The 13,860-nt window shown below is 47.1% G+C and overlaps 1 protein-coding gene across 1 annotated transcript in view; it reads left to right on the top strand.

The window, feature by feature from the left end:
• LOC124126877 (delta and Notch-like epidermal growth factor-related receptor) overlaps positions 1–13,860 on the top strand; it is a 134,223-nt gene that overhangs the window by 104,330 nt on the left and 16,033 nt on the right. Inside the window, exons 4-8 of the mRNA XM_048390635.1 lie at positions 156–292; positions 5,141–5,288; positions 6,436–6,666; positions 7,351–7,493; positions 12,429–12,522. Coding sequence (XP_048246592.1) covers positions 156–292; positions 5,141–5,288; positions 6,436–6,666; positions 7,351–7,493; positions 12,429–12,522 — 753 coding nt within the window. The remainder of the gene's footprint in view (positions 1–155; positions 293–5,140; positions 5,289–6,435; positions 6,667–7,350; positions 7,494–12,428; positions 12,523–13,860) is intronic.

Consider the following 13,860-nt stretch of genomic DNA (forward strand, 5'->3'; position numbering starts at 1 on the left):
CAGCCTTTCGGCTTGGAGCCCTAATAATAATAATAATGATAATAATAATAATAATAATGATAATAATAATAATAACAATAACAAGCAAACAAACAAACTAAGATGTCGTTACCGAGATGTTGTTACTGATGTGTCGCTACCCGATGTTGTTACAGTTGACATGGATGACGACCCTCTGATCCGCTGTGAGTTCGGTCTCCGCCTAAACGTCACTGTGAAGGACAACAATTGTCACCATGGAGACGGCCCATCATGTGAAGGTCAAGGCTTCTGTGTCACGAGGAAGGGGGAGGTAATTATTACTGACGTACAGGATTGTACAGTATTCACAATCTACGAAGGGAAACAATATCATTCACATTTAATTGTATGTTTTGGCAAACGTTAAAAATATGCCCAACACGCCTGTGTTTGCGATCTGCTGTTGGGCAAGACGTAAGTGTGTTAGACTAACATCTCGTCTCTGAAATGAACATATCGTACAGAAAAAAACAGTTGTTGAAATATCTTAATAAAAGTATAATGAAAGGGAGCCAGGAGACTCTCTTCATTTTCCTGATACTGCAGTAATCTAGACTTGCCAAACATTATAGACTTGCATGGGCTATATTTGATATCTTTGTATCAGGGTCTGTAAGTCAGACTATAAGTGTGTGTCCAGTAAGGTGTACTGGCTCGCCCCGACTATCTGCAGTAGGGGGGTGACCGTGTGTCCATCACGCGTGCTCAGCCTCATTCGTCATCATGACAGGGATGAAGACTCCTGCATCATTTTAAAGACGCCTTAAGTGTTTGCGTTATTATTTATCTGTCATATGAAGTCTCGCGATCAATGTATTGCTTGAGAAGAGACATGGTAATGTGAGTCCAGGCAGACCAGTTTGATACGACGTGACGTCAATCATGTGAAGCTGATGCTATGTGCGATGGCGTCCGGCGGTACGTGTAGCCAGGACCGCATGATGGACGTCTCAGGGACAGCACACAACTGGCCACAGACGTCAACTCCAGGCGCGAGGCGACTGAATGGAGTGGCTGTCAGACTTGGAGACTTCCCCGACAGCGCGCATCGTTGCTACTAATATGAATCACAGGATTGTCTGGTCCAGACTCACTAATCTAGAGATCTCCGTCGTGAAGTTGGAACATTACTGGGTGCTACATGAAACAACAAACACACACATAACTCCACATCCTGCAGTGTGATGGACACATCTCCGACAAAAAAGAACAGTCTGAAGTCCGATGTTAACTCCATTCTCTGTTGTGGCATGGACACCACTCCAACCATATAAAACTGCCCAAAGTACTCACGCTGAGGTTAGAGTGTAGACGTGGGTTGTACGATGAAGTGCGAGTCATGGTAACTGAGGCTGGAGTGTAGACGTGGGTTGTACGATGCAGTGAGAGTCATGGTAACTGAGGCTGGAGTGTAGACGTGGGATGTACGATGTAATGAGAGTCATGGTAACTGAGGCTGGAGTGTAGACGTGGGTTGTACGATGCAGTGAGAGTCATGGTAACTGAGGCTGGAGTGTAGACGTGGGATGTACGATGCAGTGAGAGTCATGGTAACTGAGGCTGGAGTGTAGACGTGGGATGTACGATGTAATGAGAGTCATGGTGACTGAGGCTGGAGTGTAGACGTGGGATGTACGGTGAAGTGAGAGTCATGGTGAGGTTAGGGTGCATGCAGACGTTGGTTGTACGATGAAGTGAGAGTCATGGTAACTGAGGCTGGAGTGTAGACGTGGGATGTACGATGCAGTGAGAGTCATGGTGACTGAGGCTGGAGTGTAGACGTGGGATGTACGGTGCAGTGAGAGTCATGGTGACTGAGGCTGGAGTGTAGACGTGGGATGTACGATGCATTGAGAGTCATGGTAACTGAGGCTGGAGTGTAGACGTGGGATGTACGATGTAATGAGAGTCATGGTGACTGAGGCTGGAGTGTAGACGTGGGATGTACGGTGCAGTGAGAGTCATGGTGACTGAGGCTGGAGTGTAGACGTGGGATGTACGGTGCAGTGAGAGTCATGGTGACTGAGGCTGGAGTGTAGACGTGGGATGTACGATGCATTGAGAGTCATGGTAACTGAGGCTGGAGTGTAGACGTGGGATGTACGATGAAGTGAGAGTCATGGTGACTGAGGCTGGAGTGTAGACGTTGGTTGTACGATGCAGTGAGAGTCATGGTGAGGTTAGAGTGTTGACGTGGGATGTACGGTGAAGTAAGAGTCATGGTGAGGTTAGGGTGCAGACGTTGGTTGTACGATGCAGTGAGAGTCAAGGTGAGGTTAGGGTGCAGACGTTGGTTGTATGATGAAGTGCGATTCAGGGTGACTGAGGTTAGGGTGCAGACGTTGGTTGTATGATGAAGTGCGAGTCAGGGTGACTGAGGTTTGGGTGCAGACGTTGGTTGTACGATGCAGTGAGAGTCATGGTGAGGTTAGGGTGTAGACGTTGGTTGTACGATGCAGTGAGAGTCATGGTGAGGTTAGAGTCAGGCGGTGGTTGTATGATGAAGTGCGAGTCAGGGTGACTGAGGTTTGGGTGCAGACGTTGGTTGTACGATGCAGTGAGAGTCATGGTGAGGTTAGGGTGCAGACGTTGGTTGTATGATGAAGTGCGAGTCAAGGTGACTGAGGTTGGGGTGCAGACGTTGGTTGTACGATGCAGTGAGAGTCATGGTGAGGTTAGGGTTTAGACGTTGGTTGTACGATGCAGTGAGAGTCATGGTGACTGAGGTTTGGGTGCAGACGTTGGTTGTACGATGCAGTGAGAGTCATGGTGAGGTTAGGGTTTAGACGTTGGTTGTACGATGCAGTGAGAGTCATGGTGACTGAGGTTGGGGTGCAGACGGGGGATGTACGATGCTGTAGAACTAGGTTTTCGCACAAAAAGTCATGATCCTTTAAACAAACATAGTCAGGGCCACGATACCTGTTGATTCCCGTCTGGACCTCGGTAATTCTCACCCAGCGCACCTGCCGGTCTTCCCGCCAACCCTACAAGTGCGACCGTGCACTCTGATTACATTCCGTCAGCCCTACAAGTGCGACCGTGCACCCTGATTACATTCCGTCAGCCCACGCCGACCAGACAGACCCACAGTGATTGACAGAAAATTACAACTTGTAATTAGATGTTATTCTGAGGCAATATGTAGGAAGCGCCGTCTGTGGTCCCCTGTCTGTAATAACAGTCAAGCCTGAAATATGCCCGTTGATCTAGACTGACATACGTGGACATTAGTCGACTTGGACATTACTGCATTCACCCATCGGGGATTCCGGGTTGGACGTTGTCCTCCGCAGCCTCTGCTGGTCTTGAGAGGCGACGAAATGGATCGGGGACTTGCGTGCCATCATACCCCGACGGTTCGCTGCTCGCAATGTCAATCACTCGACTCAGAACTGGAGTTAATGTGTGACTGTATGCAGTTCTACATTGTAGGGGAGATGTCCACACTGCGGCTTTAAACAACAAACAAACACATTGCATTATTACATTGGTGCATAAGCACCTCTTTACATTGTTATACTGTATGGACTACCAACACCCTGTCACTAGGGATGTGTACAAGTCTGCCTGGACAACCAACACCCTGTGATGAGGGCTGTGTACAAGTCTGCCTGGACAACCAACACCCTGTGATGAGGGCTGTGTACAAGTCTGCCTGGACAACCAACACCCTGTGATGAGGGCTGTGTACAAGTCTGTCTGGACAATCAACACCCTGTGATGAGGGCTGTGTACAAGTCTGTCTGGACAATCAACACCCTGTGATCAAGGCTATGTTAAAGTCTGTCTGGACAATCAACACCCTGTGATGAGGGTTGTGTACAAGTCTGTCTGGACAATCAACACCCTGTGATGAGGGCTGTGTACAAGTCTGTCTGGACAACCAACACCCTGTGATGAGGGCTCTGTACAAGTCTGTCTGGACAATCAACACCCTGTGATGAGGGCTGTGTACAAGTCTGTCTGGACAATCAACACCCTGTGATGAGGGCTGTGTACAAGTCTGTCTGGACAATCAACACCCTGTGATCAGGGTTGTGTACAAGTCTGTCTGGACAATCAACACCCTGTGATCAGGGTTATATACAAGTCTGTCTGGACAATCAACACCCTGTGATGAGGGTTGTGTACAAGTCTGTCTGGACAATCAACACCCTGTGATCAAGGCTATGTTAAAGTCTGCCTGGACAACCAACACCCTGTGATCAGGGCTCTGTACAAGTCCGGACACTTATGACATAAATACTCGGCTGTTGTTGGACATGCTAACATTACCGTCCCCCACACAACATCATCAAATGTAGATACCAGTAATCGTTGTCGTTTACACCATCAGGCGACGTAGCCCTCGGTCTTACTAATAATTCTTGACCTGATATGTCTGTTCCGAGCCTACGATCAAGTCAATAATTATTAGGTTTTCTTCTGGGAGGGTAGATTTTCATCTGCTTCAGTATCAAATTTTTATCTCTAGGGATTGTTTAATGTACGTATTTACCTCGCCGACGATAAATGGCAATATCTTATTTGATCTGTAGGACTTACATGATGATATCGAGACAATGTAGAGACTGGCTACAACTGTAGAGAATGGTCCTGAAAGACGTGCCGATTTTTCAATAATAGAAAAATCATGATTAATATTTATGGATAAACATCAAACACAAACACACAATAAACAATAAACATAACAGACACAAACACAATAAATACAGCAAACAGACATACATAATAATAAACACAATAAAAACCACAAGCGCAAACACAATAAACAAGAAACACAATAAACACAATAAACAAGAAACACAATAAACAACGAACAAAATAAGCACATAAAACACAACAAGCACAATAAACACAACAAACATAATAAACACAATAAACAACACACATAATACACACAATAATACAATAAACAACAAACACAATATTCAACGAGAATCGAGTGCTTTCTCCGACTTGAGCCATGTTTTTCAGTCTGTTTCTGTATCAGTGTACATTGTGGCCTGTGGTTACGCGTGTTCTACATGTTTGAGGCTTGTTCAGAATGCCCATTGAATCCCTGATTGAACTGCAACAGCAATATCGTGACGTCATCAGTATGGTTTAATTACAGGCCAACTTCACCTGCTCCTGCTGCGGCAACTTCCGGGGCGACTACTGCGACGAGTACGACTCCTGCCTGAGTGAACCATGCTACGGTGGCGGTCAGTGCAAACACAAAAACAACGACAAGCGGGGCTTCCAGTGTAGCTGCAGACTCGGTAAGACCTGTACAGCGTTCGTGTGTTTGGTTGGTTGTTTGGTTGGTTGGTTGTTTGTTTGTTCGTTGTTGAAAGCCACACTCAGCAATATTCCTGTTATATGCCGTCGTAGAATGTTCAGCTATATCTGAGATCGTCACAGCGATCTTATATACACTTATCTGAAATACCTGGACTCTATCTATGTACCTTAAATCAGATTGTATGTATGCATGAGCATCGATCTACACATTTGGAATACGCATGACACGCATCAAGCAAGTCAGCGAGCCTGACCGCCCAGTCCCGTTAGCCGCCTCTTACGACAAGCATAGTCACCTTTTACGGCATGAATGGGTTGCTGAAGACCTACTCTACCCCTGATCTTCGCGCGTGAGATCAGTTAATATAATCCCCATGTGCCGATCCCGGGTTCGTGCGCGTCCTTCTACTGCTTGTCTTGGCGACTGTTTGGCCCGGTGGTCCTAACTTGGATGGTGACGTGACGTCATCGGACGTTGAGGCGCTACTTATAACCTCCGCCACCTGTTGCTCATGGCCACACTCTGTTATATACGGACCGCCGACATGTGTCTGAAAATTGATCCGGCTGTTTGTTAATTAAATATTAGGTAGCTAAGTTGAAACAGGGCTATTGCAAGTGTGGTCTTGCTTTGGTGTAAATATTTACGTTAACGATCAAGATGGCGCTCAATGACGCCCGCTGCCAATATTATAGCTATGTAACACTTGATACCATGTATAGTCAGGGTGAAATGAGGTGCCCCCCCCATCCCACCCACACACACACACGACCTACACAGATGGGTCCTGACTGAACACATTAAATGCTCGTCCTCAATGTCGTTCTGATGTATCAGAATCCTAGCAGTGGTTCTGGATGCAGTTGGACAGAAGCGTAAAAGCCCTTATCACAATCGACATTTCTAAGACATTTCTCCTGAAATCCGAGCCTATGCCAAGGGCTACAATTCGTCGTGTCGTCCTACTTAAGACTGGCAATAGAATAATGCATTAGATTGGATGCAGTTCGCAGGATTCAGATGACTCTGCTTGAATCAAATAGCATCCTTGATTAGATGAGAACGTTACCAAACTGTATTTGGTTTGAAAGTAAGATGTCATCATTGCGTTGTTGTTGGGACAGGATACCGGGGCGATCTGTGCGAGGAAAGGGTTGACGATCTCTGTGACCTTGACCTTTGTAAAAATAACGGCACGTGTAACGGGAATGCAACGCACTTCACGTGCACGTGTCTCCCTGGTTACACGGGGTCTCACTGCGAGGTGGACGTCAACGAGTGCGCGGACGACCCCTGCGAACATGGCGGCATGTGCGTGGACAGAATAGCCGGATATGAGTGTTACTGTGTTCCAGGTGAGCTAACGTATATATTTGGTTAAATAGCTAAGCATTCAACAGCTATTCCCTGTACGTGTGTGTACAGCTTCGCCTTAGAGCAGCAATAAAAGAAAGAAATGGCTAGCTTAGCCAGCTCCTTTTCCGAGTACAGAAAGCTAAACACACCACCACTAGTTCCGCACCAAATTTCACTTGCTTGAAAATATCTTAGGTCACATTCAGCATCAGTCATCATGTTGAAAAAAACACCACTAAATACAGAAAAAAACATGTTTTAGTTTCTAGATGGATGAACATTTCAAAAATATAAAAATCATCATCCAATCACAACAATGATTCAATCTGCACTGAAGGCTCCACGAAAACTGCTTGTTGAACGACTGATTCTGATTTGGTGTAGTAGAACCTCCAGACACGCAGACAGACACGCAGACAGACGCACATAGCTACATACACGCAGACGGACACGCCGGGTCACAGACGTAAGATGTGCAACCCTTAAAATGAACATATATTTAAAAAAGAATGTTCTTTATTTCAAAAAAAATATAAATACATTATTATTCCAGCCAGATTTGGAACTGGTTGGCAATCTGTATAGGCTAAGAGAGACGACATTAAATCAGTGAGGTCTGTGTAGATTCATGTTGTTGGGGCGTGTGTGAAGATACTGTTGTAACTATTCCTGCCCCTTCACAGGCTACCACGGCGCCGACTGTGAGAAGAAATACGACGAGTGCCTCCACAACCCCTGCCTCCACAACGGCGCATGCGCCAGCCTCATCGACAGCTACAAGTGTCACTGTCCGCCTGGATATAGTGGTCGTATCTGTGAAACTAAGGTCAGTGTCGTCGTATCTGTAAAACCTAGGTCATATCGGTGCCGTCATATCTGTAAAACCAAGGTCATATCGGTGCCATCATATCTGTAAAACCAAGGTCATATCGGTGCCGTCATATCTGCAAAACCAAGGTCAGTGTCGTCACATCTGTAAAACCGAGGTCATATCGGTGCCATCATATCTGTAAAACCAAGGCCAGTGCCGTCATATCTGTAAAGCCAAGGCCAGTGCCGTCATATCTGTAAAACCAAGGCCAGTGCCGTCATATCTGCAAAACCAAGGTCATGTTGGTGCCGTCATATCTGTAAAACCAAGGTCATATCGGTGCCGTCATATCTGTAAAATCAAGGTCATGTTGGTGCCGTCATATCTGTAAAACCAAGGTCATATCGGTGCCGTCATATCTGTAAAACCAAGGTCATATCGGTGCCGTCATAACTGTAAAGCCAAGGCCAATGCCGTCATATCTGTAAAACCAAGGCCATTGCCGTCATATCTCTAAAGCCAAGGTCATGTTGGTACCGTCATATCTGTGAAACCAGATCTCTGAGTGTTGTGTGTTTCCTACTGTTCGTTCCTGGGTCGAATCGTGAGCAAATCCCAGGTCTCGTCTGGCCGGCGTTGTGAACTGTTTTGTGTGGACGTGTGTTCAACACCAGACCTTGTGCAGTACACCGTGGTATTACAAGACATCATTCACATTGAGGATTGATTGTATTACTTGGGTGGTCAATATAATGTTACTCACTTGGGTCCAGTCTGTTTTATTTACACCAATGCGTTTTTGAAGATATTTTCGCTTGAATGCTGTTTCTGTTGCTGTCGCAAATGTGTACCATGTCGCATACCCTGAAAACAGCAGACTTGACTCCTTGCGAGCAACAACCTGCATCGGTCACTGTAGCAGACTTGACTCCTTGCGAGCAACAACCTGCATCGGTCACTGTAGCAGACTTGACTACTTGCGAGCAACAACCTGCATTGGTCACTGTAGCAGACTTGCGGGGACCAACCTGCACTGGTCACTGTAGCATACTTGCGAGCAACAACCTGCACTGGTCACTGTAGCAGACTTGCGGGGACCAACCTGCACTGGTCACTGTAGCATACTTGCGAGCAACAACCTGCACTGGTCACTGTAGCAGACTTGCGAGCAACAACCTGCACTGGTCACTGTAGCAGACTTGCAAGCAACAACCTGCACTGGTGACTGTAGCAGACTTGCAAGCAACAACCTGCACTGGTTACTGTAGCAGACGTGCGAGCAACAACCTGCACTGGTCACTGTAGCAGACTTGCAAGCAACAACCTGCACTGGTCACTGTAGCAGACTTGCGAGCAACAACCTGCACTGGTCACTGTAGCAGACTTGCAAGCAACAACCTGCACTGGTCACTGTAGCAGACTTGCAAGCAACAACCTGCACTGGTCACTGTAGCAGACTTGCGAGCAACAACCTGCACTGGTCACTGTAGCAGACTTGCGAGCAACAACCTGCACTGGTCACTGTAGCCGACTTGCGAGCAACAACCTGCACTGGTTACTGTAGCAGACTTGCGAGCAAAAACCTGCACTGGTCACTGTAGCAGACTTGCGAGCAACAACCTGCACTGGTCACTATAGCAGACTTGCGAGCAACAACCTGCACCGGTTACTGTAGCAGACTTGCGAGCAACAACCTGCACTGGTCACTGTAGCAGACTTGCGAGCAACAACCTGCACTGGTCACTGTAGCAGACTTGCGAGCAACAACCTGCACTGGTCACTGTAGCAGACTTGCGAGCAACAACCTGCACTGGTCACTGTAGCAGACTTGCGAGCAACAACCTGCACCGGTTACTGTAGCAGACTTGCGAGCAACAACCTGCACTGGTCACTGTAGCAGACTAGCGGGCAACAACCTGCACTGGTTACTGTAGCAGACTTGCGAGCAACAACCTGCATTGGTCACTGTAGCAGACTTGCGAGCAACAACCTGCACTGGTCACTGTAGCAGACTTGCGGGCAACAACCTGCACTGGTCACTGTAGCAGACTTGCGAGCAACAACCTGCACTGGTCACTGTAGCAGACTTGCAAGCAACAACCTGCACTGGTCGCTGTAGCATACTTGCAAGCAACAACCTGCACTGGTCACTGTAGCAGACTTGCGAGCAACAACCTGCACTGGTCACTGTAGCATACTTGCGAGCAACAACCTGCACTGGTCACTGTAGCAGACTTGCGAGCAACAACCTTCACTGGTCACTGTTGCCGACTTGCGAGCAACAACCTGCACTGGCCACTGTAGCAGACTTGCGAGCAACAACCTGCACTGGTTACTGTGGCAGACTTGCGGGCAACAACCTTCACTGGTGACTGTAGCAGACTTGCGAGCAACAACCTTCACTGGTCACTGTAGCAGACTTGCGAGCAACAACCTGCACTGGTGACTGTAGCAGACTTGCGAGCAACAACCTGCACTGGTCACTGTAGCCGACTTGCGAGCAACAACCTGCACTGGTGACTGTAGCAGACTTGCGAGCAACAACCTGCACTGGTCACTGTAGCAGACTTGCGAGCAACAACCTGCACTGGTCACTGTAGCAGACTTGCGAGCAGCAACCTGCACTGGTGACTGTAGCAGACTTGCGAGCAACAACCTGCACTGGTGACTGTAGCAGACTTGCGAGCAATAACCTGCACTGGTGACTGTAGCAGACTTGCGAGCAACAACCTGCACTGGTCACTGTAGCAGACTTGCGAGCAACAACCTGCACTGGTCACTGTAGCAGACTTGCGAGCAACAACCTGCACTGGTCACTGTAGCAGACTTGCGAGCAACAACCTGCACTGGTCACTGTAGCAGACTTGCGAGCAACAACCTGCATTGGTCACTGTAGCAGACTTGCGGGCAACAACCTGCACTGGTCACTGTAGCCGACTTGCGAGCGACAACCTGCACTGGTTACTGTAGCAGACTTGCGAGCAACAACCTGCACTGGTCACTGTAGCAGACTTGCAAGCAACAACCTGCATTGGTCACTGTAGCAGACTTGCGGGCAACAACCTGCACTGGTCACTGTAGCAGACTTGCGGGCAACAACCTGCACTGGTCACTGTAGCAGACTTGCGAGCAACAACCTGCACTGGTCACTGTAGCAGACTTGCAAGCAACAACCTGCACTGGTCACTGTAGCCGATTTGCAAGCAACAACCTTCACTGGCCACTGTAGCAGACTTGCGAGCAACAACCTGCACTGGTCACCGTAGCAGACTTGCAAGCAACAACCTGCACTGGTCGCTGTTGCCGACTTGCGAGCAACAACCTGCACTGGTCACTGTAGCATACTTGCGAGCAACAACCTGCATTGGTCACTGTAGCAGACTTGCGAGCAACAACCTGCACTGGTTACTGTAGCAGACTTGCGAGCAACAACCTGCACTGGTCACTGTAGCAGACTTGCGAGCAACAACCTGCACTGGTCACTGTAGCGGACTTATGTGGGGGCGATGTAAAGAGATGTAAAGGAACACAGGCACGCTGTCTGAAAGGAGGCAGTTGTGCAGTTATACTACTGGATGGTTTCTCTATACATGTACTTGTGAACGCAATCAAGCAAATAATTGAGTAACGTCGATTTATTTTGTTTATTACGCAAAAACGCAGCTTATCTGGAGCGCTGTGATATAGATAGTGTTTGTCTGAATGGTCTTCAATAATTAGCCATCAACCTGGCTTTGCTTATCCGCGAGCAATGTGATTACATCCTTGTGAAATCTGAGACACTCTTCTCGGGATTGAAATTAAAGTACATCTAAGGTAAATTGTATCTCATAGCATCGCGTTTTTCTCTAGCCTGATCAATAATTGAATTGTCATTTCGATACACATCACACTCGGCCTCTTCTCTCCAGCCGTGTCCTTTCGGGCGGGGACGTTCGTCACGTGGTGTCACGTGACTGACCAATGGCAGAGGTATTGTCAGCTGTCGTCACATGACGTCTTGTCGAGTGTATTTTCAACTTCCGCATGACGTCCTCGTGAGGGTATTGTCATCTTCCGCTTGACGTCTTCACGAGAGTATTGTCAACTTCCGCTTGACGTCCTCATGAGGGTATTGTCAACTTCCGCTTGACGTCCTCATGACGGTATTGTCATCTTCCGCTTAACGTCTACGTGAGGGTATTGTCAACTTCCGCTTGACGTCCTCGTGTGGGTATTGTCAACTTCCGCTTGACGTCCTCGTGAGGGTATTGTCAACTTCCGCTTGACGTCATCATGAGGGTATTTTCAACTTCCGAATGACGTCCTCGTGAGGGTATTGTCATCTTCCGCTTGACGTCTTCACGAGGGTATTGTCAACTTCCGCTTGACGTCCTCATGAGGGTATTGTCAACTTCCGCTTGACGTCCTCATGACGGTATTGTCATCTTCCGCTTGACGTCCTCGTGAGGGTATTGTCAACTTCCGCTTGACGTCCTCGTGAGGGTATTGTCAACTTCCGCTTGACGTCCTCGTGAGGGTATTGTCAACTTCCGCTTGACGTCATCATGAGGGAAGTTTCAACTTCCGCTTGACGTCCTCGTGAGGGTATTTTCATCTTCTGCTTGACGTCTTCACGAGGGTATTGTCAACTTCCGCTTGACGTCCTCATGAGGGTATTGTCAACTTCCGTATGACGTCCTCTTGAGGGTATTTTCAACTTCCGCTTGACGTCCTCACGGGGGTATTGTCAACTTCCGCTTGACGTCCTCACGGGGGTATTGTCAACTTCCGCTTGACGTCTTCACGGGGGTATTGTAAACTTCCGCTTGACGTCCTCATGAGGGTATTGTCAACTTCCGCTTGACGTCCTCACGGGGGTATTGTCAACTTCCGCTTGACGTCCTCACGGGGGTATTGTCAACTTCCGCTTGACGTCCTCACGGGGGTATTGTCCATTGTTTGTTACAGATCGAACTGTGCCGGAAGAACCCCTGTTTCAACCAGAGCGCATGCGTGGACCTCGGGAACACCTACAAGTGTCACTGCCACCCGGGATTTACAGGTGAGTAGGAGCGACAGAGGGTGATGTAAAAGTTAAATAAGAGTCAAAGATATTGCTTTATGTGTTAAGTGCTCGACCATAAACTTTCGAATTGATTAGTCAATGAAAAATATCAAATAACCACCTCTCAGAGCAATAGCTGATTATATTTTTTTATATGTTCAATTGGTATAATGTTACACAATGCAGAGTTCGGAAACTGTAAAACAGACATCGACGAGGAGAGTGTAGTCTAAGTGAGTGAGTGAGTGAGTGAGTTTGGTTAAACACCGCTGTTAACACTATTCCAGTTAGGAGTGTCAGCTTAATGTGAGAGGAAAGCCCGAAGTGATGCAGGTCTAAGACGTTTACCACTTCGGTGAAACCCACGAGAACGGGTATGGTGCTGACAAACCTAGAAACGTAATCAGGGCGAACGGGAATCGAACCCACAATCATAGGTTTCTGGCGTGCCCAAGGGATGCAACTCTGTTAAGCGAATCGCGGCGCCTTAGACGACATAGTCTTGAAGTAGTGACAACAGAAAATTTGAACTTTGGTTTTTTTTCTATATTCGACGTTGACGTCATATCATTTGCTGTACAATGAGTGGCGCGACGTCATTATTAGTGAACCGAAAAAGTACCATGATGTCAGGATATATTCTTTGAGAATTTTCAACGTCATTCTATGTTTCCTTAGTTTAAGGTTTACTTTGAGTTACATTGTTTCACTCAATATCCTAGATGACACCGAGAGTACGCCTCCAAAAATAGACTCCCTATACTCTGTCAGCGCAGAATAGCAAATCCGTCATATATTCAACCTATGAAACCTTCAAAGTGCGCGTTCGCTTCCACACACTACTTGTCTCGGTAGTTCTACAGGTGTTCCACACCTTGCTCTACATTGATCATATTACCGTCATCTGCTAATTAGGTGCCAAGCAATTTCTATCAGAATCGAATGTATTCAAAAGAGATTTCCTACTTCACCACTTTTTTGCGACAGTCACAAATAGATTGTTCGTTCTTGGTTTCGGATACCCCCGCAAGTAAACTGGATTGAATAATTGAATATAAACTATTTAAAAAAAAGTAACTTGGACTGAATCTTTTTAATTCAAGTTTAAATGGCGACGGCAAGATGTGAATTGCGACATTTCATAGTTCATAGGCAAAACTTACTGTTAATAATCAGGTTTACCTAGTTTACCCAGTTTGTATTTAAGTGTAGAATGTAACGTTAAAGCGTTGGCCCCAGAACTCTGGTAAATACATTCGGAATCTTTTTTTAAACTATCCATATTTATGTCCCCTCCGTAGTTTTGATGGAACCATCCCAAAAGCGGTCTCACAC

The sequence above is a fragment of the Haliotis rufescens genome, unplaced genomic scaffold (assembly GCF_023055435.1).
Source record: "Haliotis rufescens isolate VD_foot unplaced genomic scaffold, xgHalRufe1.0.p SCAF_9, whole genome shotgun sequence".
Taxonomy (NCBI): Eukaryota; Metazoa; Mollusca; class Gastropoda; order Lepetellida; family Haliotidae; genus Haliotis; species Haliotis rufescens.